Source organism: Fusarium falciforme, chromosome 4 (genome assembly GCF_026873545.1).
Source record: "Fusarium falciforme chromosome 4, complete sequence".
NCBI lineage: Eukaryota > Fungi > Ascomycota > Sordariomycetes > Hypocreales > Nectriaceae > Fusarium > Fusarium falciforme.
Window position 1 is genome coordinate 3,384,752 of NC_070547.1, and position 27,814 is coordinate 3,412,565.

A 27,814-nucleotide genomic window follows, 5' to 3' on the forward strand; every position below is an offset into this window, starting at 1 on the left:
CTCTTGTCAATCGCTAACTTGTTTCACATCATTCCCGGCGAGAGGAGAGAAAACATGGCCTGGGGGTGCATATCAGACCAGTACGTCACTCTGAGCAAGGCCTTCGGGAATACCGAGAGTTCCCTCTTTGAGTAGCCATTTTCTAACCATGTAAGTCCGCGGAGAAGGTGTTGATACATTGGTGAGTTCGGAGAAGTGTATAATTGAAATTGTATTTTCTTGATGAAGAGCTTGTAAGGGGGATGCAGCCCTGCAGATATTCACACACCTTCAAGAAGACATAAGACTATTCATTCGATCATAGCCAGGATGCTGAACTCGTGATATTATCGGGAACCACGTATGAATGAAAGCGAATCACCTAGAATGCCCTGGTATCCAAGTCTCGCCCACGAAGTGAGATGGGCAAGTAAGAAGGATAGGGACAAAGCCATCAGGGGCTCACCTCTTCGGCTGGGGGCTAGTCTAAACGGAAGGCAAGAAGTCGCGATGGAATTATAATTTGCCTTTTAAGGCCACAACGTTCTCTCAATACTTCTAATCGACTGGGGGGAGAGAGCGGCTCCTCAGTCACAGGCAAAGCAACGAGTAGCAAGGTCCATGTTAACATCCTTTATTCATAGTCATATATGTATCTAACACGAGATTCATCTGAGAATCTCCTATACAATATAGACCATGTCCGCCCTGTGTGTGTGTGTGTGTGTGTGTGTGTTTTGTCCACATCGTTCATGTGTGGCTATGATATAGCCCCTGACTCCAACAATGGAGCAAAGCTGCTTGGTCTATCCCAAGGTCCTTTCCTTTCCAAGACAGCATGCGCCATGCCCCGTTCCTCTAGTCCATCGAGTATGCCCCTTGCTCGTTGTCCATGCCCATCACCACCCAAGCCAGATAAACCCAACCCAAAAAGTCGATATATAACTCCGGGCCGTGCTCGCTTTTGATGATCAAATCCGGTCTAATTCCAAACAATAATAAAAAAAGAAGCCAGGCCAAGCCAGTCGTGGCAAGGAGGAAAGAAAAAAGACATCCTCATGAGCCGATGATTAAAAGTACTAATGCAGAGTGATGCTGTCTGCGTCTGTAGTGATTGCTGCCTCGCGGCAGATGTGAGTTTGAGTTGAAAATAAAAATAGAAGCAGAGGGTATCGAGTCGTAAGTGTATGCCGAGATGGCGATCATATCAGAAGAAGAAAGGGTTGGATCGTGTACAAGATCCAAAGTCGTAACTAATTAAAAGGCGTAATAGTCCAAGGTCGAAGTGTATAAAAAAGGAGGGTTGCAGCAAGTTGGCTGCGTCCAAGTGCTCTATAGTAGAACATTTACCAGAGCAGCACCAGCAAGTGTCGCCATCAGGCCTACCCAAGAGGGACCAAAGCTATGAGCGGCATTGGTCTCTTCAGGGGGTAGGGTGCCATTGACAAAGTCCATGCCGCACAAAGTGTTGACTTGACGAGCGGCAGTTTCGTATGTGAGGGCGATGGGCTGAGACCGGTCCTCAGCTGCGGCGTGGAAGATGTTCATGGTTTCTTGAATGCACCAGCTACATGAGGGATTGGTGCTACCGGGCAGAGTGAGGTTGTAGGGGAGGTAGTAAAAGTAAGCATTGGAGGCGGTGCTGGTGTTGGTGACGGCATTGGCGTAGCAGTACATGTCGTCATCGGGAGTCTGGAGGCAGGTTGCCTTGTACATCATCTCGTATGTCTTCATGCCGTAGAGGAACTGCTTGACGATGCTGTTTCCATTGTCCCACTCTTTCTTGCAGTTGTCTGCCGAGGTCAGGTTCTTGGCTGCCGCGTCGAAGAACTCGGTGCAGTAGGTGACGTTGGCGGCGCAGGTCTGGTCGAGAACACGGACAATGCTGAGGAGCTGCTTCTGGGCGTCGAAGAAGCCACGGGATGTCTGTTCAATGTTGTTAGTATATCCGTGTTACATGGTTCACGGTGAGACAGCCTACCTGGAGCATCATAGAGAGAGGGTAGCAGGCCTCGAACGAAGGATCGGCGAGGACGCCATTGAGAAACGAGGGGCAGTTGCTGTCCGAGGTGGTGGTGAGCTCCGCGGCCAAGTTCCCATCAAAGGCCTGAGGCAGAGGTGAGTTGGTTGAGGCGGCAGTTTGAGCTGTACGCTGGATGGTGACGGTTGTAGAGCTTGGCTTGGTTTTGCTGCTTCCATCCTTGGCAGGTGCCTCAGGGTTGGTGATCTTGTCGGGCTCCTCATCATCGTCCTCATCCTTGCTTGATTCCCCACGGCGGTGCAGTTCATATCGGTTTATCGTAGCAACGTGGTGTCGTCGGTGTTGAAGGGAGGTGGCATATGTCTCACCTTGTGCCAGAACAGTCGAAGTGAGACATGCCAGAACGAGGAGCCAAGTCAGAGCAAGTCGTAGGCGGGGCGCGCGGGAGCGGGAGGATGTAAGCCGGGGCTGGGCTTGTGAAGGGCCCTTGGAGGCGGATGAAGGTGTTGAGATCATGGTGAACGAGTGACAAGGCGATTGACGCCAAGAAAGGACTGGTTGATGGTTGTGAGATGGTTGTTGCTATTGCGCACTGGAGGAAAGGTGGTTGCCAACGCAGATAGCGAGATTGGATGCGTGTTTCACCACGATGGAACCGGTTGGCTCGACAGGGAGCGTGGTTGGCGGGGATTCAATGGTGAAGCACAGGCGAGCAGATGGACGAGGCGAAGTAAACAGTGAGACGACGGATGGACGGTATTTATCTGGTTGGTTGCGTCGGAGGTTGTTCAGAGGTGTCGTCGCATGGCGCGTGTTTGGAAGCCCAGGGTGCTCCAAAAGGGTCGTGAATGGGATGATAGTTCCCAAGAGGCTGAAAGAATGGATGAATGAGAGGCAGTCGCGGGGGATGCGACAGGCGTTGCAGCGTAGGCGAGTACAGTCTATTGAGAGAGACCAGACCGGACAACCGAAGACGAGCGAGGCAGGTCGTGATTGCGAGACGGGATTGGCCAAGGGGCAACGGTCGGTGGGAGATGAGATGGAGCCGTAGAGTCACCAACCAAAGCAGGCTGGGCTTGAACGGGTTGGGTCGGATCGGGTCGCGGAATCGGCGGCCAGATGGTGATGATCGATGGGGCCTCGGAGAGAAAAAAGGTAGAAAAAGCCAAGAGATGGTGCGTCCAGCAAAAAGGAAGGGAGAAGAGGCTCGCTACCGAGTTGCTGGAGTTGGAGTTGTCGACTTGAAAGTTAGTGATCGTCGCGGGTGGGTGAGGGTTCAAGTCGGCGGGTCAGGGAAGGAGGGGATCGGCGGCGGCTCTCAACGGTTGCACGAGCAGGAGGCAGAAAAGGGAAAGAAAAGAAGGGAAAAAAAGAGGGCGCCCAACGCTTGATGAAAAAGACGGAGAATGAGTGGATGAGGCGGGAGATGGGCATGGGAAGGGTTGGGCTGGACCGGGTCGTGTGAGTGGACGACGGCTCTTCCTAGGCACAAGCAAGAGAGAGAGAAAAGTAGCAAAGAAGGACGATTCCGGACCCCGGCCATGACCAGAGTCGGAGCCATCAGCCAGGGCCAGGGACAGGGGACAGGGATTGTTTATAGGGAGAATGCAAGAGATGGATGGATGAAGCTCTGGAAATGCACCAGGGGTGATGAGGGACCCTCCGAGGCTTGCAGTAGCTCCCCCTTAGCGCGACGGTTTATTGAATGGGGCCCCTGGGCGGCCACTCTATCCGCATCAGCCAACTGTCGAGCTAGCCTCTCTGGGGCATGGACTGCGCAGATTGGTAACGTTGTGCATGCGTGCGTGCGTGCGCTGGCTGTCCATCAACTTTATGAACTCCATGCTCATAAGAGGCGATGGATTGTATATGTGACCCATTTTGGATCTGTGTTGGCAGCTGTCAAGAAGGAGGCTACTGTTACGCTGACCGACTTGTTGAAAGGGAGACGGTGAGTACAGCATCAAGCAACTTATGCAAGGCTGGAGAGAGACATTGTCAGAAGAGGCTGAAAACGCTCCATCGAGAGACATGCCAAAAAAAGAAAGGAAGCCTGTCGACGTCTGACGACGACGCGTCTTCAACAGAATCCCCTCATGTCTCATTCCCGGTAGACCAATCTTCCGAGCGGCGTTGCATTAACACGTCCAGGTTGCGCACACTCACCCTCACAGACACACACATCTGTAAACGACGATTAAATTCCCCCACATGCAGAGAAAGAGAGAGACGCGACCTCTTCAAGGTTCGCGCGGCATTTTAGCCCCAACGGGCCAAGTCGTGGCACAAAAGGGGACAATGTCCAATCTCGCTTGAACCCATGTCGGAGCCAGCCACCATGGACAATGCGATGCGTTGCGGGCAAAAAATAGCATCCGTCCAACCTCTAGCGTCGCATCACTCTCCGCCTGTCACCTCATGCCGCTTCCTTGATTGAAAAGACTCAGGTTGGGTCTGGATAAGATGGCTGCCGGGTCGGTTCATGCATGCACGAAGACGGCTCGGCTCCCTCTCTCACCGTTTTGTTTCGTTTCGTTTCCTTGCCCCGTCGTCTCCAGCTTCAGGTAAGTCCCCGCTGGACTAATGATGGATGGCTTCTGTCTCTGATGGCCGTGGCTATTTCCGGTGAGTGAACCGCTAGTTCAGTTCACGCAGGTCATTGTCGGTCGGTGGTGGTGGTGGTCATCGTCTTGGTCTTGGTCTTGCTCTGGCTCGTCGATGGCCAGCTAGCTTACTGACCAGCGCATAAAAATCAGAAATCTCCACTAAACTCCTGGTTCCTGTTCCTGGCCAAGGATCAAAGTGGAGGGGAGTGATCCATTGATGACAACCTTGAAAAGAGACGGACGCTTGCTTGCTGGCGCTGCTGCTACGTATCTTGCATACCTCGCTGGCAGCAATTTCCCTCGAGTCGACCAATCACAGCGCCTCCTCCCCTGCCAAGAAAGCCTGCTTCCAACCCCACGTGCCCTGCCCTTCACTGTCCGTCTGTCCATCGAGTCAACGGCTTCCATCATCCAACGCTTCATCAATCTGTCTGTGTTACGGTTACACTCTCGATGCAAGAGTTGAATCCTCGATCTTGACTTGACCGGCCTGGCATGCAACGGCCAGCCACCATGAGTCGCGTGTCCTTCTACGTAGTACCTACATACAGACCCTGCTCCAAATAATAGGTACGAATGACTCCAGCAGTAGACGCATCATCCAAACACCAGATGAACCAAAGCCCCTGACTTGTCCCGTCCCCATCCCATGGCTATGGCTATGGCGCCAATTCCACAAAAAAACATCTGTCCAATGTCTTGAACGCGTATCTGTATCCATCCCACCGTAGTCGCCGCAGAGCCGTCCAACGCGTGCCGCCGCGACTACCGCCATCCTCGTTGCCGCCTGGAGCCACTACCCGCCGTCAGCACCCGTCGGCGTCGGCGAAGATTGAATTCGACAATTCATTGTGCTCGGGCCTCGAGATAGTCGATGGTAGCGCACGCGCGGTCGCCGGAGCCAAACCAAACCTGCTGAAAATGCCCAGTTTCTCGACCGTCATGGTCCAGACTCCTTCTCCGTTCCCCATCTTGTCGATCAATTCTTCTTTTGGTAATTTCTCGACCCCATCTTCAGTTTGTCTTGCACGCCTGGGCCATGTGGCGGTCCGACGCCCCGGCTGTCTCTTCATCCCCCCTGGCTGGCAACATTATCAGGGGTAGCTATGCCGACACCAATTGAGCAACCCGCTCGAGATTGTGCATCAACGAATATCCAGCACTGTTTGCTTATCAAGGGTTAATCAACCTCATCTAATGATTGCCTATTAAGCTGGGCTGCGATTTCAGTTTTCCTCGCCAACATCTTGGAGTCAACGTCGCTGGAATCCACTGAATGACTTCAGCTATAGTATCCGTAGATTTGAGTGTATTCAACATCGAGCGGAGTCGACTGTTCAAATAGGTACAACCAAGAAAGCATTATAGACTGTATGGAGTAGATGTTCCTCATCATAGCTCCTTTTGGGGGAGATTTGCCGCCTCTAACAAAAGCCACACCTCAACGCCGATACAATGCACATAATATCCTCCTTACTTCTGCTTCTCCAGACTTTGCAGGTTAACCAACTCGGCGTAACGCCCATTCTTCTTCATCAGCTCAGAGTGCGTTCCCTGCTCCACAATCCGGCCTTGGTCAAACACGTAGATAATGTCTGCCTTCTGGATCGTGCTGAGACGGTGCGCAACCGCGATGGTGGTACGACCCTTAGCCGCCTTATCAAGCGCAGCTTGCACCACGTGCTCAGACTCGGAATCCAGCGCAGAGGTTGCCTCATCGAGAAGCAGGATCTTGGGGTCGCGGATCAGAGCTCGGGCAATCGCAATTCGCTGCTTTTGACCACCCGACAGCAATGTGCCCTTGCTACCAACAACCGTGTTGAATCCTTCGGGAAGCGACACGATAAAGTCGTAAATGTTGGCTTCGCGACACGCGAACTCGACGTCGGAATCAGGAACGTCCTCTCGAGACGTTCCCAGGAGAATGTTCTCCTTGATGGTTCCCTGGTAGAGTGTTGGCTCCTGACTAACAAGGGCAATGTGTGAACGGTAGTCGTTAATGTTCAGGCCACTAATCTCCCGGTTATCGATGAAAATTCCACCAGATAGGGGGTCGTAAAATCGCTCCAGAAGTGCGATAGTCGTGCTCTTGCCGCATCCAGAAGCACCCACAAGGGCAATGTACTGTCCTGGTCGCACCGTCAGGTTGAGACCACGCAGGACAGGCTGCTCTGGTCGGGTCGGGTAACGGAAATGGACGTCACGGAACTCAAGAGTGCCCTCGACTTCGGGAAGACGCTCTCCGCTTTCCGACCAGGTGTCCACAACAGGTTGTCGGTCGAATAGCTTCTTGAGCTCACCAGCAGCCTGATGGGCCTTGCCCATGTCAGGGGCAAACGAAAAGATGGTACCCGCTGACTGCGCACCGAAGATGACAGCCATGAAGCAGAGGAAGAACTGGAACATGGTGTACTCCAGCTTGCCAATCAAGGTGCCGCCGTACCAGAAACCAAGGGCCAAGCAGGCGAAGATCAGGGACTGCGATGCGGCATAGAGCAACGAGGACTTCATGACTGAGATCAAGCTCTTTCGCTGCTGCACCGCGAGCGAGTGTTGGTACTGCTTCAGGACGTCTTCCTCGCGTGTCAAGGCGGCCACAGTTCGAATAGCTGAGATAGCTTCAGAAGCAAACGTAGCCGATGAGTCGTAGGCGGCCTTGGACCGGCGCTGGAAGTGCGCGAGCATCCAGAAACGGAAGAATCCACAACCAAGGAGGACTGGAATCGTCGAAATACAGACAAGTGACAGCTTCCATCCAATGGCCAGTGACATGGCGATGGCAGAGATGAGAGTCGTAGAGACCATCAGCAGCGTTCCCAGCGTCACACCGCTCAGACCAGCAACGTGGGTCGTCTCCGTCGAGAGGAACGAGGTGAGGGCACCAGAAGTGTTCTCATCACGGTCAAAGAACGACACATCTTGACGGAGCATAGTTCGGAAAGCACGATCTCGGACTCGGTGAACAAGACGCTCAGAACACTTGGCAAACAAGACGCCTTGGATAATAAAGGCGAAGAGCTGGACGAAGGCGAGCATCACGTACATGGCGCTCCAAAAGTCCGATTCCTTCTTGATGTGGTGGCGGTTGTCGTCAGTAAGGGGCTCGGACAAGACCACGATCTGTTTGGCAAAGAAAACTATCACACGTGTTAGTCAGGGTTGGCATTGTTAGTTTCGAGTATTCGACATACCGGCTTGGGTAGGGTTGCCTCCACCGCAGATGGCAGAAAAGAAGAGACCGATGAGCATCAGCTGCCATTCGGACTTGTTGAAAGAGGCAATGAGCTTGATCAACGTCCAGAGGCTGTACTTTCGCTCTTCTTCAGGCTTACGGCCCTGGAGAGCCACGCTGGATGCTGACTTGGTGGTCGTGGTACGGTTCAACTTGGCAGCGATATCGTCATCAGGATCAGCGACAATACCGCCCTTCTCCGAGGTCATCTTGCGGATAAGAGTCTCTTCCTCTTCATCAAGGGCCGCTTGCTCCTCGGCAGTCATCTCATCAACAGCAGCAATGTTCTGGGCAGACACAAGATTGTAGTAAGCACCCTTCTTCTCCAGAAGATCGTTGTGGGTGCCTTGTTCCACAATTCGGCCTTCCGCCATCACCACAATATTGTGAGCGTCTCTGATGGTCGACAATCGGTGAGCGATGGTTATAGTAGTACGGCCCTCAGCGGCGTTCTCCAGAGCTGCCTGAACTACACCCTCAGACTTGGTATCCAGAGCAGATGTTGCTTCGTCCAGGAGCAGAACTATTTTGCGTTAGTCACATATCAGTTGGTTGGGTATTGTAGTCTTACTCTTGGGGTCGGAAACCACAGCACGAGCGATGGCGATACGCTGCTTTTGACCACCTGACAAGAGGAAACCTCGCTCGCCAACATTGGTCTCATATCCTTCGGGAAGGGCAGAAACGAAATCATGAGCGTTGGCCTTCTTGGCAGCCTCAATAACAAGTTCCCGTTGCTTCTCTTCACTCGAGTTCTCGTGCGCGGTGCCGATCAGACCATAGCGAATGTTGTGAAAGATAGTTGTACCAAAAAGGGTGGGCTCCTGACTGACCAGGGCCATCTGCTGGCGAAGCCATCGAAGGTTGAGCGTGGAAATGTCGCGATCATCCAGGTACACGGTGCCCTGAACGGGATCGTAGAATCGTTCAACCAAACCGACAATAGTACTCTTGCCAGAGCCGGAGGCACCGACCAGAGCAGTAACCTTGCCAGCTGGGATCTCCAGGCTAACATTGTGCATGACAGTCACTTCGGGTCGAGAAGGGTAAATGTGCTTGACATTGGACAGCCTGATAGAGCCCCGGAGCTGCTCAATCTTGTCACCTTCCTCGCTCGAGGGGTCAAGGGGCGACGCACGGTCGATGGTGTTGAAGATCTTGGCAGCAGCAGCGATAGCGTTGGTGAAGGCTTGAAGGTTGGGCGCAACGTTTCCGAGGTTGAAAGCACCGATCATGACAGCCATGAGAATAGTCAAGATGTTGGAGAGCGAGGTCTCGCCGTCAATGAGAAACTTGCTTCCCTGCCAGAAAGCAAGTCCATAGTTGAGGTAAAGCACCATCATCATGCCAGCAATCATGCAAGCGATGGCACTCTTGACACGGAAACCAAAGAACTCGGCCTTCTTGAGATGGTCGTCATATTGGCGCGCAAGACGCTCTTGGGTACCAAAAGCGACAGCGTTTCGGATGGAGCTGATGACCTCGTCGGCAAGGCTACCTCCCTGGGCATAAGCTTCCAGACTCTGCTTGTTATACTTCATGATGAAGGTGGAACCGCCGCCCATGTTGAGCAGCAGGGCGACAACAGTGGAAAGAAGGATTAATGTCAACTTCCAATATTTGACGAAACCAATGACGAAAGCCGAGATAAAGGTAGCGAGCGCAGAAAGAGTGAGGGCAACCTTTTCAGAAATGCCATCCTGGATGAGGTTGGTATCAGAGGTGATACGAGTCGTGACCTCGCCGGCGCCGAGCTTGTCGAAGAAGCCAATGTTTTGTCGCATGCAGCTTTCAAGGTAGTGCTCACGAATCTTGGCTGAGATGTGCTCTCCGGTGTAGATGAATCCCACAGTGCTGACCCAGACGACGACAAACTCGGCGATTCCAAGGTATACAAAGTACAACACAAAGTGGACCAACTTGTCGGTAAATGCATCGTAGTCCAGCTTGTGGTTCACAAAGAAGTCCTGGAAAACACCCTGGAGGCTACCAAAGACAACAGTCATGAGAGGGAGGGCAGCACCACCTGCAATGGCGCAAATGGCCGACACAACGATGATGATGATGTCGTTGCGGGAGGAGTAGCGGTACAGCACGCCGACACCCTGCTTGACCTCGGGACTTACGACTTGGCGGCGCAAGATCTCCGCTTCGTCAGGAGGCAGATTCCTGAAGTGGTCTTCAAGGTTGTCGGCCTTGGGCGCCTGGACAACCTTGGAGTCTGCCTTCTTCAGGTCAAGCTTCTCAGGGTCGGACGATGGTCCATGGCCAGGACGAGCAGTCTCTATGTCGGTTGATCCCCCGCGACTCGAGGATGAGGGCCGTGAGGCGGTGCCAGCGGCCGTCTTTTCGGATAATTCAGCGGCCATTGTGAGGGAGAGGATCGAGGTGTCGCGTCAAATGAGAGGCCGCGAATGGAGATGAATGTGAGAGCTGTAGAGGGACGGGCAGCGCCCTCGAGGAAAGTTGCGCAGGCAAAGCCCGAAAATATGAGATCGTGGTCGTCGAGATCAGCGCGGCATGTGTATAATTGGTCGAGAACAAGGAAGCTACCGAGGGCGAGGCGTCATTACCCAAGAGATGAGGCACGATAACGATACTCCAAGATGAGCGCGGTGCGATGAAGTCTCGAAGCAGCAGAGGTCGGACAAGCGTGGGGTGATATATAAATCCAAACACTAGCAATGAGGAAGATTGCGACCAGCAGGTAATAACAAGATCAAGTGAAGCAGCGAGGACTCGGGCGGGATACAAAAAGGGTCCCGGACGCACCTACCTTGTTTAGCGTCGCCGTCGTTGCGGGCCGGTTCTGGAGCCACGCCCCCCAGCGCCTCGCCAAGTTCTCGGCCGGCACAGTGCAACACGCTTTGAATTCGATTGCTCTGATGAGTTGCAGGGGCATCGGAGGGTCTCTGAGCTTTGGGAAAGAAAGCCTTGGATTGCAGATGCGGGGAGATCTCGGGGGCACACTGGGCTGATACTGATGGAGGAATGTAGCTTGGCGTTGAAGCTGATTGTTTCTCAAGAGTATAAAGGTAGCTTGTCGCGAGTTTCTCAATCAATGTTTACCCATCTCCGATACTCGACATCTTTTTCCTCTTCTGCCATGTGTCTCTGTTGCTTCGCAACTGCTCACGACAGCATATGTGCTGCATCGCCAAGATTAAAAGACCTGGGGTGATCCCCGACACCCCCTGCCGCTCATTGGTCTGTTCGTCTAAGTGCGAGATGTCCGAGGCAAGGCATCAGGCAAATCAAGGACCAATTCACAATCAACCTCGTCAGCCAGCAGCGTATTCTACCCATCCTTCGCATTCGTCGTATCTACAAGAGATAGCGCATCGCATCGATTGCGGCAAAATGAATGCCGACTCATCGACTCATCTTACAAGACGCATGGCATGTGTCTGTCTATGACTGTCTCTGATTATCTTCAGCACGATTGGCTCCTGGTTGATTCACCAACCTCGGACTCTTGCAGAGCCCCGACACCCCGTAGCGGCGGCCAGAGACGAGCCAAGAGTCATTCAGCGGGCGAGTGGAGAAAGAGCTTTCGCGGCGTTCGAAACGGCTACCTCTTTCGGACACGGGCCGGGGTTCCCCGGTCCACTTTGCAGGACATCCATTAGATATTTCGCTCTCGCTTAGACAAACACACCTGCAATCTGGCGTGTGAGTGTCTCGACTACAGAATGCGTCACTGCTAATATAAGATCGGCACCTCGGCACCACTGGTGTGGTTACTGTACCCAGAAAAGCGAGGGGTGTCGCTTTCGTTCTCGTGCGGTCTGTCGGGTCCGGCTTACTCCATCCTTTAACCAGCAACTTTCCTCCGGGCTTATTCCCAGGCCACGAGCTTCTGGAAAGGCTTGGCTTTTTTGGGGCCATCGGGGGGTCAGCCTCGAGGTATCACGCACGTTTCGACCAGAGGTTCACTCAAGTCCCAATGGCGTATGACAGGTGTGTCGCATTGCAAGACACAAACTGTTGTGTTTCGGCAGAATAGCACCTCGATGAATGTCGAGTAATCACGTTCAAGTGGCACCGTAGAGACTGTGTGTGGATCAGTCATTCCTTCGCATTCTCGTTTTCCTCTTTTAGGGGAAAGCGAGTCATCGGGAGCCAGAAATCGGGACGGAGTACGGGGCATATGACCGACAGCCCGGTCTCTCATCTTGATCGGGGATCGGCCACGTTCTGTCCCCGGTTCCCGTCTGCCCGGACAAACTCTTTTTAAGGCCGTAATCTCCTGGCCCAGTCAGAGCCTGCATCTGACAAGACCACCTTCAACAGGAGTTTTTAAACTTGGCCGTCGGTGAATCCTTGCACCGAACCCCGGTCCCTTCCTGATATTCATCCGTACTCTGGCCCATCAGAAGAGTTTGAGATGTGCGCTGCCCTGAGGGGTTTCGCACCACACCAAGCCTGGCGAACCATTCGCGAACAGCAAAAACGGAACCGAGAATCGCCCGTGTATGTATGCTGGCCAAGGATCGGGAATCGGTTTAAAATGCATGAGTTGAAAATACACAATATGACCCGAAGAAAGGGAGCCTGGTAGCCTGGAGACGATGGAGGCAACAGCTGTCACTATTGACACTCCCGTAGAACAGTGTTTTGTTTCAGCTTCTCGTACTGTAACTTTGCTCCGACTTCCCCCCAGCCCATCAGCCCTACATACGTCCAAGAGATCAGCTGACACACGAATACGCGTGTCGAGGCACCAGACTTTCCGATGTTGTGGTGTCTTCGGTATCGTTTAGGTCTATATAAGGTTTTGACTCACCATGAGTCTTCGAGCTACTGTACCCGCCACTGTCATCTGCCATGACGGTAGCGGTCTCCCGGCGTCTACGTAAACCACAGTTCTGACGGCCATGTGGCGGTTACCCTTACGTCCAATACGAGTTGAGAGGTAGGTCACTGTCGAGGTCAACGTTCCGCTATCTCAAGCATAGCTTTTGATCATGGCCTTCAATATAGTTCTCACGCGTTGGCGGTCATCCATGTTGAGTAGATTTGACGGTTGCTTAGGGTAGGTGGTTACAGTTAAGCTGCGCAAAACCTACAGATGTTTATTAGAGTTTATGATATTCAAGGCGATAGTTGAGGATAATTGAGCTCTCTCTGTTGCAAAATCTCGCCGAACTACCTGTTAAGGGGTTTGTAAAGCCTCTATTTAATAGCTGTTTTGTTGTAGATCCAATCAGCAGGCTACCCTTCAGTACCCAGGCACGCCGCAAACCCAATCCAACCGAGAACAATCTGCGTTTACGCCGACACCAGGCCTCCACATGTATCTATTCTGCCAAATACTGTAGGGTCATGCAAATGTTGATATGGATTCAGTGTCCCTTCCACTACCCAGGTATGTTGCCACGAATCGGTGCCGCTATTCGGGACCATTCGGATTGCCATCTAGTTGTCAATGTATGGCCAAGAAGCCCTGGTCTGCCAAGGTTTGTCGTAACCAAGACATAGGATCCCATTCAAAATAAATACCAAGACAAATGTGCTTTTCTTGCGCTTCTTGAAGGCATCGAAGGTTCTAGGGTGGGCTAGGCCAACACTTTGCTCCACTGAGCTGAGGCCGGGTGTCAAGCGGGTCAAGGGTTCATTGATGATAGCAACAAGGAGCCTTGAAAGAGTTCTTTCATCTTGCCAGAAAATGAACGATAAATGTGCTACTTAATTTTCACAAAATAGTAGTTCTTTCAACCTCCTCTTTGTCTCTAATCCTTCAGGTCTTGTTCGGTGCACCATACCTGGGTCAAAGGAAGGCCACCAAAGCAAACCGTCATAGCGCCAACATCCATTACCTATACAGAGCTTCACAACCTTGATAAAAAAAAACAAGAATTGATTCACAGCCTTCAAGCATTTCCGTCTTCTTATCACCAACAGCACATCCTGACAAGATCGCCCAATCAGCCACATTGCTTCCGATAACACTCGGCTCATTTTCAGCTCTGCCACTTTTGCGTTGCCACTGGCACGTGTTCAACAACGCCCCTCTTCCAGGTTGCCAGCTCCAATTCGTGCGTGGCCTCTTTTCTCACCACTGAACTTCCATCCTACTTCTCAACAAAAGTCGCCAGCTCAAACCGCCCACCTCCCATCAAACTCTGGGACCGAAACATCTTAAAACCCGGGCCTAGGCTCGTCATCCTACAACACATCGAGACACCGCGTCCAAGACATTGATACCCCGCCATCATGATACCCAGTCTGTTCGCTCTTTGCCTTGGCCTCCCGGCCCTGACGCTCGCCGCTCGTCAGCCCAAGGATGCCATCAAGCTCTCCGACGTCAAGTCCCTTACCCTCCGCGGCAAGGGCGCCATGACGAACCACCGTCGCGTATCGGCCATTCCCCAGCTGCGCTGCGTCTCGCGCGGCGCCATCTGCGACCTCTACGAAATCGACGTCATGCGCTGCACCAACCAAGGCTCCTCCTGGGGCGATGAGGACATCGAATGGAGCTGCACCGCGTCGCTCCCCGAGGAGCTCAAGCTCGGCAGCACCGACGTCATCTGTGAAGGACATGCATACCCCGACGACCCCTACGTCCTCAAGGGCAGCTGCGGCGTCGAGTACCAGCTCGCCCTGACCAGCAAGGGCGAGCGACGATACCCCGACATCGCCAACGGCGGCTGGTTCAATGACGGTCGCGGTGGCATTGACTGGGGCGCTTTGGTCTTTACCATTATCTTCGTTAGCATTCTCGGCTGGATCATCTACTCGGCATGCTGTGTGGCCCAAAGGAATACTGCCAACAACAACCGTCCTCGACGTCGACCAGATGGCTGGGGTGGTCCTGGTGGATGGGGTCCTGGATGGGGCCCTGGCGACGACCCTCCTCCTCCGTATCCCGGAACGAAGCCTCAAAACACAGACAGTTGGAGGCCAGGCTTCTGGTCCGGAGCCGCTGGAGGAGCTGCCGCTGGATACTGGGCTGGTAGCCGCAACAGCAACAACAATAACCACTGCCACCACGACAGCAATAGCAATTACGGTAGCATTGGACGTGGAGGTGGAGGATGGAATTGGGGTGGATCAGGATCATCATCTGGCTCCAACAACTCCAACCGCCATGAAAGCACCGGCTTCGGTTCAACCAGCCGACGCTAGGTGTGCGTCTTATCATGTAGCTCATTTTGTTGACATCACGGCCATGGCTCAATCATCAATCAAAGGTATTTCATCGCATAATCGACTCTTCCCATTTATCCTGCCAACTCGTACATCGCCTCATAACCACGACCCGTCTGAAGACTGCCTGCCACCTAACTACCAAGTATATACATGCAAGCAGCGAGACGCCTCATGCGGCCGCTGCCAAATAAAAGTACACGGACGACTTTCCAATTGTAGCCATCTAGCCCAGAGAAGAAGAAAACCGTCAAGATAGCCATAGCCTGTCCAGGCCGTATCACCCACCCAAGCTGTAGAGAGGGCGGGTTCCAGCACGACCTACCGGGCGGACTATCCCGGAAACAAAGGCTCAAGCAAACCGAACCGAATAGCTCTTGACGGAGAGGATTAACGAAGAAAAAGAGGTATCGCGGCGTGTGTGGTGAAGAAGCAGCTTCTGGTCGGGGGAGGGTTTCGTAGGGCTTCTCTGGCATTTAATGATGTACGGACATAACATCCATCTTGTCAAATGCTCGAGAGCAGGTGGGACATTTGCGCATGCGGTTGCTGATGCGGTCATCAACACACTGGTTGCAGAAAAGGTGGCCACATGTCTTGAGTGCCGTGTTCTTGAAGTTGTTGCGACAAATGGTGCACAAGGCAAAGGTCTGTTGCTGGGTTAGCCAGTGCAAAAGAGATCAACATGTAAAGCAAACTTACTCGAAGCATCTCCTCCTCTTCGGAGGAATTGCTCAATGCCTTGTTCTTCCACGAGTCGCGATCCTTCTGCACATGCTCGATTCGCACCTTGAGCTTTTCCACTTCTGTCTCCTGCATAGTGTTGCGCTCTCGAACCACCGCAGATGCCGCATCCTTGGACTTGACCAGGTTCGTTAGATCGTTGACTTGCTTACTGAGCGAGTCTGTTCGTCGGACTGCCTCCAAACTTGTCGCCTCCGCCTTCTTGTTCTCGCTGACGAGGCTGGCGTTGGCCTGCTTCAGGTCCGCCAGTTGCTTCTCCAGATTGCTGAGCAGGGTCCGGTTCTGCATCTCAAGTTCCTTGAGCTGCGCAATAATCTCTGAGCTCTTGCTGTTCTGGTGTCGTAGGGATCGAATCTCGTTGTTCCGGGTATCAGCGTCCTTCCTGGCGGCAAAGTACTTCTGATCCGCCTTGCTCTTCTCGGCGATCAAGATGGTCATGCGCTCCTCCATAGCGCTCGAGTCCATTGCCTTTCTATGAGCAAGCTCCTTCATCTTCTTGTATGCTTTTTCTATGGCCGGCAACTCCAGGTTGATTGAATCGAAATCTTGCTGCAGCTTCCGGTATTTCAGGCGAAGCTCGTCAACCGTCAAATTTTCGTCGTCGGGGTTGAATTTCTCTTGCTCCACGCTCGACGTGAGGCGCGAGAGCTCAAGTTCGAGAGCCGTGATTCTGTCGTCTTTGGCAGATGCCAGATCCTTGATCTGCTCCATTGATCCTCGCTCCTGCTCCAGTCTCGCTTTGCACTGAGTGTTTTCGGCCAAAAGTTCGTCTCGGGCTGATCGCACTCGGGCAAGGTCTTGATCTCGGGACATGATCTCAGCCTCCAGTTCCTGCGTCACTTGGTTCGCATCTGCCTCGAGCTGACTTCGGAATGCCGATCTCTCCGCCTGTAGCTTCTCGGCCTCCTCACGAAGCTGCTTGTTCGTGGCCTCGAGCGTGTTGATACGCTTGATGAGATCCTCATTCTGGTTCTTGAACTGTTTGAAGACATCGGTCCGGATAAAGTCCTCGTCGGTCAAGGTGTCCCTTTTCGCCTTAAGAGTCGAATTTTCGTCCTGCAAGGTCTTGATCTCTGCTAGAATGGCATCCAGCTGTTCCTTTTGCTTCGTAGCCGCCGCGGTCGCTTCCTCGTATTTCAGCAGGATCTCGCCAGAATTTCCATTGGTCTCGCCACTCTCGGCACCCGCATCGCCAGATGCCGAAGGTCGGGTAGCATTGGCAAATGCTTGTTGCTCCAACTTCTGCACTTGAGAACTCTTTGCCCGATCCAGCTTCTTCTCCGCCTTGAAGTAACGCAAGGTCGCGGCGTTGAGTTGCTCCGAGAGTTGGTCCTTTTCGCTGCTCAGTCGGTCTAGTTTGAACAAATATTCCTTTTGCGCGGCCAACAGTCCGGAAACCTTGCTCTCCAGTTTGGACACGCTTGGGTCAATGCTGCCTCGTGAAGCGGCCAAATGTGCGAGGAGCGATTCCGCTTTCGACTTGATCGACTTGCCCTTGTCCTGGAGATGTTTCTGGAAATCGTGTAGGTCCTTGAAGCTCACACCGCTGAGGTATGGGGGCTCTGCCGCCGAGTCAGCAGAGGTAGGATGGGGGTTGTGGGGGTTCATACCGGAAGGAGTCGAGGAGGTTGTATCTGAATCTGCAAGGAGTTCGATCTCCTCTAGGACCTATCCAACAATCAGCCATGCCCCGAGTCGTGTGCCAGATAAACCTACCTGTCGCCACCAGGCGTCAATGATTCTCAGGTGATCGTCATGATGTACGGATCGTTTGTGAAGTTCCTCAAGTCGCGACTCATAGGTGGCTGCCTTGCGACTATACTCCTGCATCTGTCGATAGATGGCGCCCTTTGTGTAGGCCTGGTAACCGAGGTCAGCGGCAATTTCGTCTCCACGCGTCGACAAAGTTGTATGATATGGATTGCAGGTTGTGGTTGGGCGGGGGCGCGGCTCAGCAGGTGCATTGCAGATACACTTCCGAGCCGAGGACTGCTGTCGCCGGGAGCGAGCGAGCATTTCACTGGCTTGGTGAGCACTACCGTCCAGGACCGTCCCCGACAAGAATGGCATGGCACGAAGCCTGAGAGCAGAGCACAAGCCTCTGAGATGAAAGGCACAAGACGGAAGAGAGGGGGAAATGGCAGACGGGCGGGCGCTCGATCGATCGCTCGAGCATCTGCGGTAGAAAAGACAAAGACAGTCGTGTGACAGACACTCACCTCGATCCAACTCTCCTCTTTCATCTCGAGGGAGTCATCCTTGGCCTTAGAACCATTGACGGCGACCCTCTTGCTCGGAGGGGCCAGGTCGTCGGCGCTGCTGATGGCAGGCCGCTTCCTGTCCTCCATCTTGGCGAGCGTGGATGGACGGGGCGACGCAGAGGGGGTGGCCGTGAGAGGCATCAGAAGTCGCGTAGCACAGGGCAGCAAAGAGGGCGCGAGGCACAGGAAAAGCGACGGATCGGTCGTGGGAGCGCAGTGAAGCCAAGTCCCGTCGCGAGCCTGGGCGTGCGGGCGATCATCAAGAGGTGGCGCGGGGAGGGCGTGTTGTGATGATGGAACGTTCCCTCGGGCCAGGAGTTGAAATTTCGAAGTTGAGTCGCAGTCCAAGAAGCGCCCGGGCGTCTCCACCTTGAATGGTCAAAGGGGCTTAGTGAAGGGCTAACCTGATTGGGACATGTGGAGCCTCTCGTGCTTCTCGTGCCTCGTCCTTATCGATTCCCATTCCCTCCCATGAGCGGTTAATCCTCGCTCTGGGCACTCTGCTGGGCCCGGCCTCTCCACCATCCCGCATTTTCTCTGCATTTTCCATGAGTTTTCTGCAGAGGGTCTTTTTTTTTTCCCCTTCGTTTTCAAACCTTCGGATCTCCCCTCGCGTTGTTGAAATGACCATAATATTCTGTACCTTGGATCGCGATACATACATGGCAAACGCTTCACATTCACAATGAGTTCCATGTTCAAGAAGAAGGGAGGGCCTGCCTTCAAACCGAAGTTCCCTCCCCGTCGCCCCGCGGGACCGGCACTTTCACAACCCAAGCCAGCACCTCCTCCGCCGCCGCAAGTTCCTGTCGCTGAACCCGAGCCTCAGTCTGAGCCTCAAGGAGCTTCTGAGAAACCCCTCACCGAAAAGTCCACTGTCGAACCTGTCGAAGCGCAATCCCAGGACTCTCATCAGGCACCCCGCCAAAAGTCTCCGACCCCGCCAGCGACGATCCCAGATCCTCCAGAACCAAGCCAGAATGTCGCAACTCAAGAACCCCCCTTGGCACTAGCGTCGCAAGAGATCCCTCACGAGCCCGATACTCAGATTGGCGAAACTCGAATAGAAGAGGCCCCTATAACCGCAACGACCGAGACAACATCACAATCCAGCGCTCCAGTGCCTGCTCCCACGAGCATACCGGAGCCAACCCAAACACCTGTCGCAGAGAGCGCAACCCCGCAGGCAGATGCGACCCAAACAGAAGATGCCGACAATACGCCTTCTGCTGTTCTGCAGGCACCAACTCCAGATGACTCAGAAGCGCCGAGCGGAACGGAACCTTCCACAACACCATCCGCTGACGCAACTGAATCGACTTCGACGCCATCGACCGAGGCCCAGAACCCCCCCAAGCCGACTCGAAAACCGCGAGCGAGGAAGCAGGCTCCTCAAGCAACCCAAGATGGGACGGGCGCGGATGGAGAGACTGCGCGACCCAAGAAGCGCCAGCGAAAGCCAGCTGAGGAAGGCGCAGCACCAAAAGAGCCAAGGAAGCGCAGAGCACCCGCTCAGAATGGAACGGCCGCGCCCAGGAACCGACGAGCACGCTCAATCACACCAGAAGATTCCGAGAGCCAGGTGGTGGACCTGCAGAAGCTCAAGATGTCAGATCTGACCAGGGATCTGCACATTGGTAAAAAGTTTAGTCGACATGATGAGCTGCGAGAGCGGGAGCGACGTGCTAGGTTGAAGTCGAAACTTGGGACCGAAGGTTCACGCGACAGTTCAGCAACCCCTGAGGCCAGTGGACAGGGTGAGAAGACGGGCAGCCCGGTAACCCAGTCAGGGGATGCGTCACCAGCCTCCTCGGGCCCAGCACCGCCCTCTGGTCCTCAGTTCCGCATTGTGGACGGGCAGATTGTGGTCGACCAGAGCTCTCTGACGGTGGATCGACACGCCCGAGCAGCGGCCGCACGGGGAGACATGGAGATTGTCGAGGAAAACGACTTTACACGACTCATCACCAGTAACTCGTTCATGAACACGTCCAAGCTCAGGGGCCCCAATATCTGGACCGACGCGGAGACGGAGCTCTTCTACCGAGGGCTGCGCATGTTCGGCACCGACTTTGAGATGATCTCCAAGATGTTTCCCGGCAAGCAGCGGCGGCACGTCAAGCTCAAGTATAACCGCGAGGAGCGGCACTGCCCGCGCCGCATCGATGCCGCCCTCGTGGGGGAGAAGACTGTCAAGATGGACCTCGACGAGTACAAGGCCTTTACCGGCAGCGAGTTCGAGCCCGTCGAGAACATCGAGGCCGAGCAGCGCAAGATACAGGAGGAGTATGAGGCTGAGCAGAAGCGCATTGCTGACGAGCAGGCCGAGATCATGCGCAAGAAGCGCGAGGAGCTCTTCAAGGACGACGACGAGGGGGATGCCAAGAAGCGCAAGAAGAAGAAGAGGCAGACGATTGTCTATGGGCTTAATGGAGAGCCTATTACCCAGGATGACTGAACACACAGGGATTGAAAGTGAGGTCAAAAAAGGAGAGGTACACGGAAAGGGGAGGAAACCCAGATTCGAACGGCGCAAAGAGGCAAAACATCACGATACCCATAGGGTCTTTGGAATTGATTAGGCAGGCAAGGCAATTGGGCGGCTGTGCTTGGGGGTATTTGGAACGAGGAAGCAGTCTCTACAGGTTACAGGCATTGAACATCCATTTGCTGTTGAGTTAGGAAATACAAGTCCACTGGTATAGCTGAAGCTCAACTCGGCTCAGGCATGATTGCGTGTAGATGGATAGGTGACCGACTAGAACGAGGCCACAACTGCACGTAAAAATATTGTATTCATCAATCTCATCGGCTGTCTGTGCTACCCTGCCCTTGCAAACATTCAAGGCCAAGCAGAATCCCCACGCCTGACGCCGGCGCATCTCGTCGTGCTGATCACGACTTGCCAGGCGGCGCCAGGGCGTTACCGCGGTATTTTCGGGTCAGAACGCCGTATGCCTACCCATATTATGTTGGCAATGCCTGGATATGCTCCATTCCCTCCCGATTCGTAATCGTAACACGCGCTATCCCGAGCAATTCACCCTAACCCACCTAGTTGCCAGGTCCAGTCTCGTCGTCGTCCGGTTGGTCAAAGAGGAAGTTGGCGGCAAGCTCTTCGTTCTTGTCGCAGGCGAAGTAGGCCTGAATGGCCTGGTCTCGGTCGAAGCCGAGGCGGCACAACTGCAGCTGGGTTAGTGACCTCGTCAGGGGTTCAGTTTGGGTGATTCTTACCCTCTCGATAGCATCGCGCTCCTCTTCAGTGACAGAAATAGCCTGGGCACCAGGAGGCAGAGGAACATCGTCATCAGCATCTTCGCCAAGGAGTTGGAGGAACTGGTCGGGATTCGAGGCAATGAGCTCAGCCAGCTGAGGGTTGCCGGCGCCAAGCTGCTGGAGGATGGGCTCGAGCATCTGCGGTTGTTGCTGGACAACCTGGCGGAGCTGCTGGAACTGGGCGTTATGTCGCAGGAAGTCGAGGTTACCCAAGTCACCACCCTGACCGGCAGCAGCCGCAGCAGCAGCCGCGGCGGCGGCTTGGTTGCCACCGCTTCCTCCCCGACCAGAACCGCCTCGCTGAGCAGCGAGATCGAACAAGTTGACGTTACCACCCTCATCACCGCCATGAGCGGCGGGTTGAGCGGCAGGGGCCTGTCCTCCAGAGGCAGCATGGTGCTGCTGCTGCTCTTGCCGGATGTTATCGGGGATTCCCTAAAATCGAGTTAGTAACCGCGGCTTGTGAAAATGCGGGGTGGTGAAACCAACGGTCAGAAGATATTCGACAGCACGGTCAGGGTTGTTGAAGGCAGCGCGCATGGCAGCCTCGATCTGGCTCCTCTCAAAACCCATGGCCTCCATGTTGGCAATCGCCTCGGCACGTTGAGCGCCCATGGCCAGGCCCGAGGGCTCATTTGAAGGAGCGCCGGATCCGGCTTCGACAGAGCGCTGGGGGGTGGGAGTCGCAGGCACAGCAGCCTGATGCGATGTGGACTGGACAGGGGCGGCGGGAGCGGCTGGAGTGTTGGCGATAGGCTGGGCGGGAGTCGCAGGAGGAGCGCTGGATTCGGCAGCGGGAGCAGCGGGCTTGGGCTTGGGCTATCGCACGAGGTGTCAGTCAGTCTCGGGCCGGGGTGGCAGAGAGTCTGTGTGTTGCAAACCTTGTTCACCATGCACACAACGAAACCCTTCTCCTCGATGTTGTAGGAGGCGACGGTTTCCTCATCCTTGAGGATCTTGCCTTTTGTCGAGGTTAGTGGAGGTTGATGTGCCGTGGGGGTCCATGTAAATACCCGAGTAGATGAGCTTCTGTAGCTTGGGGTCCCAGCCCTTCTCGGCCGAAATCTTTTCCTTGACGGCAGAGATCTGTTGAAGTGTTTGTCAGTCGACTGGAGGTCCAGTTCGCGCGGCCGCGATGAGCGATGGGTGATGTGCGTAAGTAAACGCGGGGTGGGCGTACCAGCTCGGTCGGTTCAACGTCAAGCGTGAACTTTTGCTGCTTGAGATCCTACGACGTACAGTTTGGTCAGCTATTTCCCCGGCAGGTGATTGTAGAGCAGATTTAGATCTGGCAGCGACGGATGGATTTGAGGCAGCGACTGCGGCGCAAGTGTCGGCGACGTACTTTGAAAGTGACCTTCATGATGGGCGAAAGAGTCTGCAGCTGTTGGATGAGGTGGGGAGGTGGGAGGCGAGAGGCGAATAGCGACGCTGGAATCGGAGCAGCTCTACCTCGTCTGTTGCGGGCTCGGCGGGGGAAAACGTAGGGAGCGCAAGCTGTCGCGGCGTAGGCGTATCCAGAGGAGGTGTCGAAAGAGGTTTGAGGATCGAGGGAGAGGAAGAAGAACAAGATCAGTCGGGCGCGTGGAGAAGTAAAAAGAAGAAGATGGGAGGGAGGACGAGGGAAGCTAGGTTTGGTAGGTAGGCAGGTAGGTCAGTTGCAGGCGTTGACGTTGACGGGACTGACTGCCCGGCTGTGACCAGTGGCAGTGGTCAGCGTTCAGCGTCTGCGGCGGGGAGTGCAGGTGGGGCTGAGCAATTGGAAGGCTCTCGCTGGCCTAGCCCTAAAAGGGCCTAGAACGACCGTGTTCCACCCCAGGCTGCCAGTGGCGGTGCGCGTCCAGACTGGACGATTCAGAGCATAACAGTACTGTAGCTACGCTGCTATCGTGGGCGGCTGCCTGTATTCCCCCACGGTATCCCACGGCATAGGTAATTGCATAGACCAGGTCAGGGTCATCAATTACATATTCCACCAGTCAATGCCCAGCCTCGTCTCTACTATTTGCAGTTGCTGATGTTCTGAATTACGCCGTTACTCATTGGCTGCTGTTCATTGTCTACCTCTACCTACCTAAGCAGGACCTACTCCATAAATCTCCCTCAGCCGCATCAGAACATCTGCAAGACATCAACAGACAAAAACTTTGTCTGTCCACGTGTATGCACTATGGAACACACTGCCCTGTCGTGACCTGCCCATCACAGCATCGCCGTGCAACGCGGAGAAAACTTTGATGAGACAGTTACCTGCATGCTAAAGGTCAAGCTCGCACCACTTTGCCTTCATTGATAATGGATCCGTCAAGTCGACATCCAATTTCAACGCTACCCAAGCTCAACCACCCATACTAGAACATTCCATATCTAGCAGTAATACCCACGGGTTGACTAGGTCCTTTAAATATTCAGCCTAAATCCCTTGCACATGGCTAGTATCCTACTATTTAAAAGGCATCCTACTTATAACTCAAAGATTACGGGGTACTATCACCAAGTGAAGATATAGATTCCAACGGACGGTAGCTTTATCAATGATAATCTAATACAATAAACAACCAAGGCGGAGAGGAAGGTACCAATTGCCAGGCATCCATGCCCGCTTCTCTTGACGAGTCCATCATTCACCATTCCTGCCCAGCTTGCCCACAATTGAAGACTGTTGGGGTCGGGACTGCATTTACCATTCAATTAAAGGAGCATCAAATTCTCTCTGCTCGAACCCTTAGGTCTGATACCCATCTTCAAGCCCTTTCGTTTCGCAGATTCCACGGTTCTCAAAACTTTGCTGTGAACTCCAACTCCCCTTGCCAATACTGACAAGGTTCGCGAAGGAGGCAATGACCTAGCCAGGCACACTCGGCGATGGCACGCATGAATAAGATACTCCTCAAAGATATGCAGCCAACCGCTCTCCTTGGCCATCAAGCATCAGACGTTGAAAGCTTTTGGGTAAAGTTTGGAGGTCTAGGTACGTAGAAACTCTCACCGGGAGGAGACGAGGTCAAGGGGGATAGCTTTGCTTCCAAAGAAACGAGTCGACAGACCCTGTCCTAAAACCCAGAGCAAGAGGTGTACGTTGGGCAGTTGAACAGTGACACAGATTGCTCATCTAATGTACACTCTGATACATGACAATTCTCTTCAGTGACACAAGAAAATTAAAACTCATCTCTCCAATAGACCCAGCAGGTCACGTCTGCACAAGAGAAAATGGCAAGGTTGTTAAGTGGTGATGGATGCTTGATTCAGCTATCTAGGTAGTTGCCGTCGTTCATTGACTCGCGCCTCAGACGCGAAGACGGCCCTGTAAATAATGTATATAAACGCCTCGCTGTTTTCTCTTCCTTGGTATAATCCTAATCCCGCCCGGCCAATCCACCAAGTTCTAGATGGACTCGAGTCTGGTTTACCATCTAAAGATCCCGCCCCCCCCAGTAGAAAGAATAGACAAAGGAAAGATGGATTCAAGCAAATGCCAATCCATGACATGGTCCGCCTGCTGAAATCCCTGTATCGTCGCGCACATATTCAATAGTCGTTAAACATTACCGTTACTTGCGGTAGTCGTCATCAGTTCTTCTTCCCATTCTTTGCCTCTCCCTCACTATCGCTGTCCGACCTGACCTTGCGGCTGTTATATCCGGTCCAGCTTGATCGAGACCCAGCCCCCAGCACCCATTCGGGGATTGGAGGAGTTATCGGTCGCTCTGATGAAGTTTGTGAGGATGCCTCCGCTTCTGTCTCCTCCCGGATGCTAGCTTGCTCATCCCGCAGCCTCCGCGAATCCATACTGTCTCGGTGGCTGAGTGGACTTGGCACCACCGGGTTGCTGACGGCGCGCATCTGGTTCAGTGATCGGAGGCTCTGGCGATGCGTGATGACCTGTCCAGCGTTGGGAGAGGCCACGACGACCGTTCCAGGGGTGGCAATCGGGGGTGGCGTGGGAGAATCGGATCTGAAGAGAGGGTGGATATGGAGCTCGCTCATTGAGGGTTGAGGGCTCAGTGTTGGTTCCCGTCTGGAGGGCACGGGGCTGTAACTGCGGCTTCGAGTCCGGATCCTTGGGGGCTCGAAGGGCATTTCGTGGTTAGGGCTAGGCGTCCTGCTTGCAGTTGGGCTGCCGGGAATTGTCTCGAGGAAGTGGCCCTTGGTCTGTGGAGGAGGCGTTGTTGCCTCCATCACTACTTGGCGGTTCTGGGTGTCAACAGATGATGTGTCCCAGGTGTCGAAGGCATCCTCGCTGGATCGGTGGACGTGTGATTCGACTGAAAGGGGTCGTCGAGTCTCAGTTGTAATGAGCTGCGTCTTAGAAGTCACAGGTCGGATCGCGTTGGAGAGTTGAACCTTGATAGAAGTGATGGTTCCGGCCCTGGAGCGTCCACCGATGGATGGAGGGGGTGTTCGAGAGTCCATCGAATTCATCATCCGAGGAGCAGGATCCGGGTCTGGGGTCTGGCTGTAGCGGAGAGACTTAATAGACGACTTGGCGCGGAAGGCAGCTGACTGGCGGTCCTCTTCAAGTGTGTGAAGTGAGAGGGCCTTTTGGTCAGAGTGCCGCACGAGGTAGAAGTGAACAGAAAGAAATCCGGTCTGGAGAGCAAATCCAATACCGAGAGCGACGGAGAGGCCGACAAGAAAGTTTTTCTTGTTCGCCCCAAGGAGTTTCTCGCTCTTGTCGAGTGTCGATTTGCTCAGTTGAATGAGAGTAGCCACTGTTGCAACAGTGGCAAAGAGGATGGCCAGGAGGCACGCGCCGTAGTCGACGCCGAGGCATTTGATTGACCAGTATCGAAATGAAGCTGAAGCGTATGATGAAAGAAACCAGCCAAGAGCAACGAGGACAATGGCCTCGAGGACGACCGAGACCTGCGAGAGGGTCCGACCACTTGATTCCCCAGGAATGTGAAGGGTGAGGACAATGAGGACACCCATGATGGCCACTGTGGAAAGCAAGGCCAGGGAGCCCAATGCGAGAGAAATGGAGCGACGCATTGTTTCTCGTGAGTGCAGGTAAGGGGAGTGTTTGCTGGGTTGACTTGCAAAGCCCGAAGTCGAGGCAGTTCAGAGGCGAACCTCGCACTTGACGATCACCAATTCTCAGAACTGAATGAATATGAATTCCTGACCGTCTTGAATGTTTTTTGAAGATTGTTTGGTAGATGGATGCTGCATAGTCTGGCTTAGGCCAGCTTTGTTGATGACTCCCGGGCAGCAAACTCAAATGCAAGGCTGTGAGTCGAAGCGAGGGTGGTGATACTGCGGGTAGAAGCCGAAGAGATTCGAGTGCGTGTTTTCGAGTTGTAGTAGTCGTAGTCAGACAGCTCGAATCTTTCAACGATGGCTGGTTTTCGATGTTGTTCCTTCGCTGGGGCAGGTTATAGCCACGATGGTATAAGTCGAAATCCAAGCAAGCACCAAGCCAACTCTGGGTTGGCTAACGAACGGAAGAGATATAAAGCGAATGTAAGGCTCTGGAGCAAGAAGACCAAGGAGGTTGGTATTCTTGATAGCGAGGGACGCAGAGCCAGGAAAGTGAAGCAAGAACAACCAGGCTTCAAAGTGAGGTAAGGGTACAGGATATGGGAACGAACGGAATAAAGAACTGAACGAGGGGAAAAGAAGGCCAGAGGGCAGGAAGAAGGGACACAGGCAGAGGCGAGGACTAAAAGTAAAACGAACTTGTGGATGCGGACGTCGATGTGGGAGGTGTGTGCGAAGACGGGATGGAGCCGTCGAAGTCAACGTCCAAGCACACCAGCACCAGCCAGAGAGAGCATGGTTGTACCAACACCAACAACAGGCCGCCAAAAGGTACATGCCATACCGAGAAAGCACACGATGGCGGACTGAAAAAAGCAAGCGGCGGGATCCTGGCGTGCGTGTTCTGGGTAGTGCTGTGCTGTGTTGCGTGTCTCTGACCGGGCTGGTCCGGGCTAGGCCGGGGTCTACAACCCCCGTCAACTCTCTTGCAACTCTCACACACAGCACAGAGCGCAAGCATCGCACAGCTTCGTTTCCTAGGCCTGCCTGGCGTGTGCCTGAGGGAGGTGAGGGGCTTGACAGGGGTCCCCTTCCCCTCCCGATCTCCGAAGGGGGTGCGAGGGTGTGGCAGAGGCTTGCTGGCTGGCTGACTTGTTGCTGATGCAAGTCATGACAGAATGCCAGCCTGCTTGTCGTTTCTTTTCTCTGCCATCTCAAGGCTGGCTGGGTCTGAACCTCTTGTGGTTCTGGTCTCACTGATGGGCCCAGTGGGGAAGGGGGCGTGGGTGGGTAAAACGGCCCTGGGTTGGAAGGCTTGGAGTATTGACTGTGTCAGAGATAAGTTGAAGGTCGAGATGAATCGTAATTGAACTCATAGAAGAATGAGCAGATGTTCAACGCCGTGACTCGTTGCGAGAATCAGTTGCATGCATCAAGAGTATTGCATCCTGAGCCGAGGACTTTCGAACCATGCTCTGCCAATGTTTCCCTCACATGGATCGTAACGGGCAAACAGCAAAAGCCGGCAACGGTTCCCCAAACTCAAACTGCCGAACTGGCAATGATCACCCAGGCCAGCATGAGATGAAAAAATCTTGCAAGC

The 27,814-nt window shown here is 53.9% G+C and overlaps 7 protein-coding genes across 7 annotated transcripts; 2 read left to right on the forward strand and 5 right to left on the reverse strand.

Annotated features, from left to right (window-relative positions):
- Positions 1 to 1,311: 1,311 nt before the first annotated feature.
- On the reverse strand, positions 1,312 to 2,476 carry NCS54_00576300 (Hypothetical protein; the record flags this gene model as incomplete). Its single annotated transcript, XM_053151250.1, has 2 exons — positions 1,312 to 1,905; positions 1,961 to 2,476. 2 exons carry the CDS (start codon positions 2,474 to 2,476, stop codon positions 1,312 to 1,314), a joined length of 1,110 nt encoding a protein of 369 aa, XP_053007225.1.
- Positions 2,477 to 6,039: 3,563 nt separating this feature from the next.
- On the reverse strand, positions 6,040 to 10,167 carry NCS54_00576400 (Hypothetical protein; the record flags this gene model as incomplete). Its single annotated transcript, XM_053151251.1, has 3 exons — positions 6,040 to 7,703; positions 7,758 to 8,321; positions 8,370 to 10,167. 3 exons carry the CDS (start codon positions 10,165 to 10,167, stop codon positions 6,040 to 6,042), a joined length of 4,026 nt encoding a protein of 1,341 aa, XP_053007226.1.
- Positions 10,168 to 14,014: 3,847 nt separating this feature from the next.
- On the forward strand, positions 14,015 to 14,926 carry NCS54_00576500 (Store-operated calcium entry-associated regulatory factor; the record flags this gene model as incomplete). Its single annotated transcript, XM_053151252.1, has 1 exon — positions 14,015 to 14,926. One exon carries the CDS (start codon positions 14,015 to 14,017, stop codon positions 14,924 to 14,926), a length of 912 nt encoding a protein of 303 aa, XP_053007227.1.
- A 497-nt stretch (positions 14,927 to 15,423) lies between these two features.
- NCS54_00576600 (E3 ubiquitin protein ligase) lies at positions 15,424 to 18,267 on the reverse strand (the record flags this gene model as incomplete). Its single annotated transcript, XM_053151253.1, has 4 exons — positions 17,911 to 18,267; positions 17,408 to 17,551; positions 15,650 to 17,359; positions 15,424 to 15,597 (listed from the first exon to the last, which is right to left on the reverse strand). Exons 1-4 carry the CDS (start codon positions 18,091 to 18,093, stop codon positions 15,424 to 15,426), a joined length of 2,211 nt encoding a protein of 736 aa, XP_053007228.1. The 5' UTR covers positions 18,094 to 18,267.
- Positions 18,268 to 18,637: 370 nt separating this feature from the next.
- On the forward strand, positions 18,638 to 20,410 carry NCS54_00576700 (SANT domain-containing protein; the record flags this gene model as incomplete). The annotated part of the gene is made up of 1 exon (XM_053151254.1): positions 18,638 to 20,410. One exon carries the CDS (start codon positions 18,638 to 18,640, stop codon positions 20,408 to 20,410), a length of 1,773 nt encoding a protein of 590 aa, XP_053007229.1.
- A 596-nt stretch (positions 20,411 to 21,006) lies between these two features.
- On the reverse strand, positions 21,007 to 22,837 carry NCS54_00576800 (UV excision repair protein RAD23; the record flags this gene model as incomplete). Its single annotated transcript, XM_053151255.1, has 7 exons — positions 22,574 to 22,837; positions 22,409 to 22,456; positions 22,242 to 22,314; positions 22,110 to 22,189; positions 21,718 to 22,047; positions 21,187 to 21,663; positions 21,007 to 21,135 (listed from the first exon to the last, which is right to left on the reverse strand). Exons 1-7 carry the CDS (start codon positions 22,589 to 22,591, stop codon positions 21,007 to 21,009), a joined length of 1,155 nt encoding a protein of 384 aa, XP_053007230.1. The 5' UTR covers positions 22,592 to 22,837.
- A 1,964-nt stretch (positions 22,838 to 24,801) lies between these two features.
- On the reverse strand, positions 24,802 to 26,223 carry NCS54_00576900 (Hypothetical protein; the record flags this gene model as incomplete). The annotated part of the gene is made up of 1 exon (XM_053151256.1): positions 24,802 to 26,223. One exon carries the CDS (start codon positions 26,221 to 26,223, stop codon positions 24,802 to 24,804), a length of 1,422 nt encoding a protein of 473 aa, XP_053007231.1.
- Positions 26,224 to 27,814: the final 1,591 nt, after the last annotated feature.